The sequence below is a fragment of the Stegastes partitus genome, unplaced genomic scaffold, assembly GCF_000690725.1.
Source record: "Stegastes partitus isolate 25-593 unplaced genomic scaffold, Stegastes_partitus-1.0.2 Scaffold573, whole genome shotgun sequence".
NCBI lineage: Eukaryota > Metazoa > Chordata > Actinopteri > Pomacentridae > Stegastes > Stegastes partitus.
In genome coordinates, this window is record NW_007578304.1 from 7,640 (window position 1) to 10,191 (window position 2,552).

The 2,552-nt window shown below is 38.9% G+C and overlaps 1 protein-coding gene across 1 annotated transcript in view; it reads right to left on the minus strand.

Moving 5' to 3' along the window:
- The window catches only part of LOC103362405 (exocyst complex component 6B-like), a 53,980-nt gene that overhangs the window by 4,810 nt on the left and 46,618 nt on the right, over positions 1-2,552 (minus strand). The window contains exon 16 of the mRNA XM_008288750.1: positions 910-1,021. Within this exon, the coding sequence (XP_008286972.1) occupies positions 910-1,021 (112 nt within the window). The remainder of the gene's footprint in view (positions 1-909; positions 1,022-2,552) is intronic.

Consider the following 2,552-nt stretch of genomic DNA (forward strand, 5'->3'; position numbering starts at 1 on the left):
TACAGTCAGATCTACCTTAAAACATGTAAACCCACCGTTAATCAGTACTAACGATCAGAATCGTCTGAGATCACATCCAGTCTCACATCAGTTCACAGGTAACTTTAAAGACACATCTTCAATCTAGAACTGCTCTCACGTATAAAAATCACAGATTCAACTCTTTAAAATGTCTAATCACAGTTATTAAGCACTTTGGAAGAGAACTACTGAAATAGACTGTTCATTTTGGATCATATGAGATGTAATATGACCTACATAAAATATTTGTGTAGGTTTATTTTCTATTATTGAAAAAAAGTAAAATCACAGTTCTGATTATAAATACAATAATAAATAACAAATAGTAATTTAAGTTTTACAATAAAATCTGTTTAAAAAAACAAAATCACTGAATGAACAACTGCTCATGTCTTAAATTTAGTACAAGCTTTGTGACTTTACAAACAAATGTTAAATTATAGAAATGTATGTCTAATAAATCCTACTGGTTATGCTACTTTACATCATAATGTACATTTACAGTCACTTTTTGATTGATATATATACACATGATTTTTTTGTGTGTTAAAGACTTCTTAGGCTTTTTCAGTTGTAAACACGTGTCATCAGCTGAACATCTGCCCTGACGTTCTTTTCTTATGAGTTTCACAGTTTACCAGGAATGTTCCACTCCGTCTAATTATCAGGCAGTGTTCCTGGTAAATAACGACGTTTGGTCCCTGCGATGGAAACCAACAGCAGAGTTCCTGGAACAGGTCAAAGCCGGCCTGGTATCGACGTTCTGCACCGCTCGAACAACAACTACCGGTTGGAACGAGGAAGTGTGTGTTGTTGTCAGAGTAAATGAGCTGGAAACGCAGAAGTCGAGCAAACAGGGTTGTGTAGCGGTGCTGGTCTGGTGACTACCTCTGCCAGGCCCACGTTCTTCTTCTTGATGCCGTACTGCAGACAGTGGCTCAGCGTCCTGGTCAGCAGCAGGTTGGTGGACTTGCGGATCATGTCGTCGACCTCTGTGGAGCTGAATACACACACGCGCACACGCACACGCACACACACACGCACACGCACACACACACACACACACACACACACACACACACACACACACACACACACACACACAGGTGTTTATGAGTGCATGAGAGCAGCAGAGCATCGGCGACTGTGCACAAGTGGTTTCTTCCATTTGTTGCAGAGAGCTGCTGGTCCGGGCGCCAGTAAAAACAGTTTAAGTGAATTTCTCAGTCTGCGAATCTCTCCGTTTGGAAACAGTCTAAATGTCAGCCAACTCCAATAAGTACATTACCATGTTACGAGCTGTCAGCCTCATTAAAGCTCCACCGCCGGCTCAGCCTTCTGATAAGCCCCGAGCTCTGCAGCAGCGCACCCACAACCAGGAGTTCAACACAGAAACCACCGGCTACGGACTGGTCACCCCAGATCGAAACATGTTTCTCCACAGATTTCAGTCATGAAACTACCTCCAACAAGGCACAGAGGTAAACCTGGAATAACCTCAGACCTCCTCTCATCCCTCTAAACTCCAGCAGCAGCTCCTGTCTCCTGGTCCTTCACTGAGCTTCATGTTTCTACATAAAGTCCTGCAGCTCTGAGGAACCAGAACCACATGAAGGAGGAGACAGAACTCAGAGACGTCTTCTGTCAGCAGGACTCAGAACCATGAGACCAGAGAGAAGAGATAAAAGTTGTGTCTTTGAAATTGAATTTACAAAAAAAACTTAAATGATTCAAAGATTTGTAGAAAATGATTCCAAAACTGTCAAAATATCAGAAAATACATCAGAAATGACTCAGAATTTGTTTTAAAAAAAAAAAAAGGAAAAAATGGTGAAAAATAGCTCAAATTTTTTCCAAAATCACTCAGAATTTGTCCAAAGTTTCTTGAAACCTGTTGTAAAATAATCAAAAGTCCAAAATGACTCAAAACTTGTGCAAAATGAATTGAAGTTAAAAATGATGTGTATTAAAGTTTTGAGATGTAACTTCACTTAAAAATCTTGTATATTTGAAGTTTCACATCAATGAATTAAAATAAATATTTACCTCTAAAAAATGTTAAAAAACAAACATATTAAATACTTCTGATAATTACAAACAAACTGCAGATTTTAGATCACATGATGAGTAATGTGAGCGTTTACCTGTGACTGAACATGACATATATATAATATATATATATGTAACAGATCTTCAATGTTTAAACAAGTGAGTCCACCTGTTAAATTATTGGATTTATATTTTATAAAAACGCTAAAACTAAACATCTGGACAAACTACAGATCTGACTTTACAGTGTCCAGTTTGCAAACAGGATCTTCAGAGGTTCACAAAAAGCTGCTTGACTCCAACATGAGGTGGAGCAAAAACATCAAACACATCAACAGCACGAGCTCGTATTTATAGAAAACGTCCCGTAAACCAGAGACAGACGGTCTGAGGAGGAAGAACATCGTCATCATCATCAGAGAGCATCACAATAATCACTGTTTTATCTGCAGCAGGTAGAACACATCCCAGCCTAGTCAGGA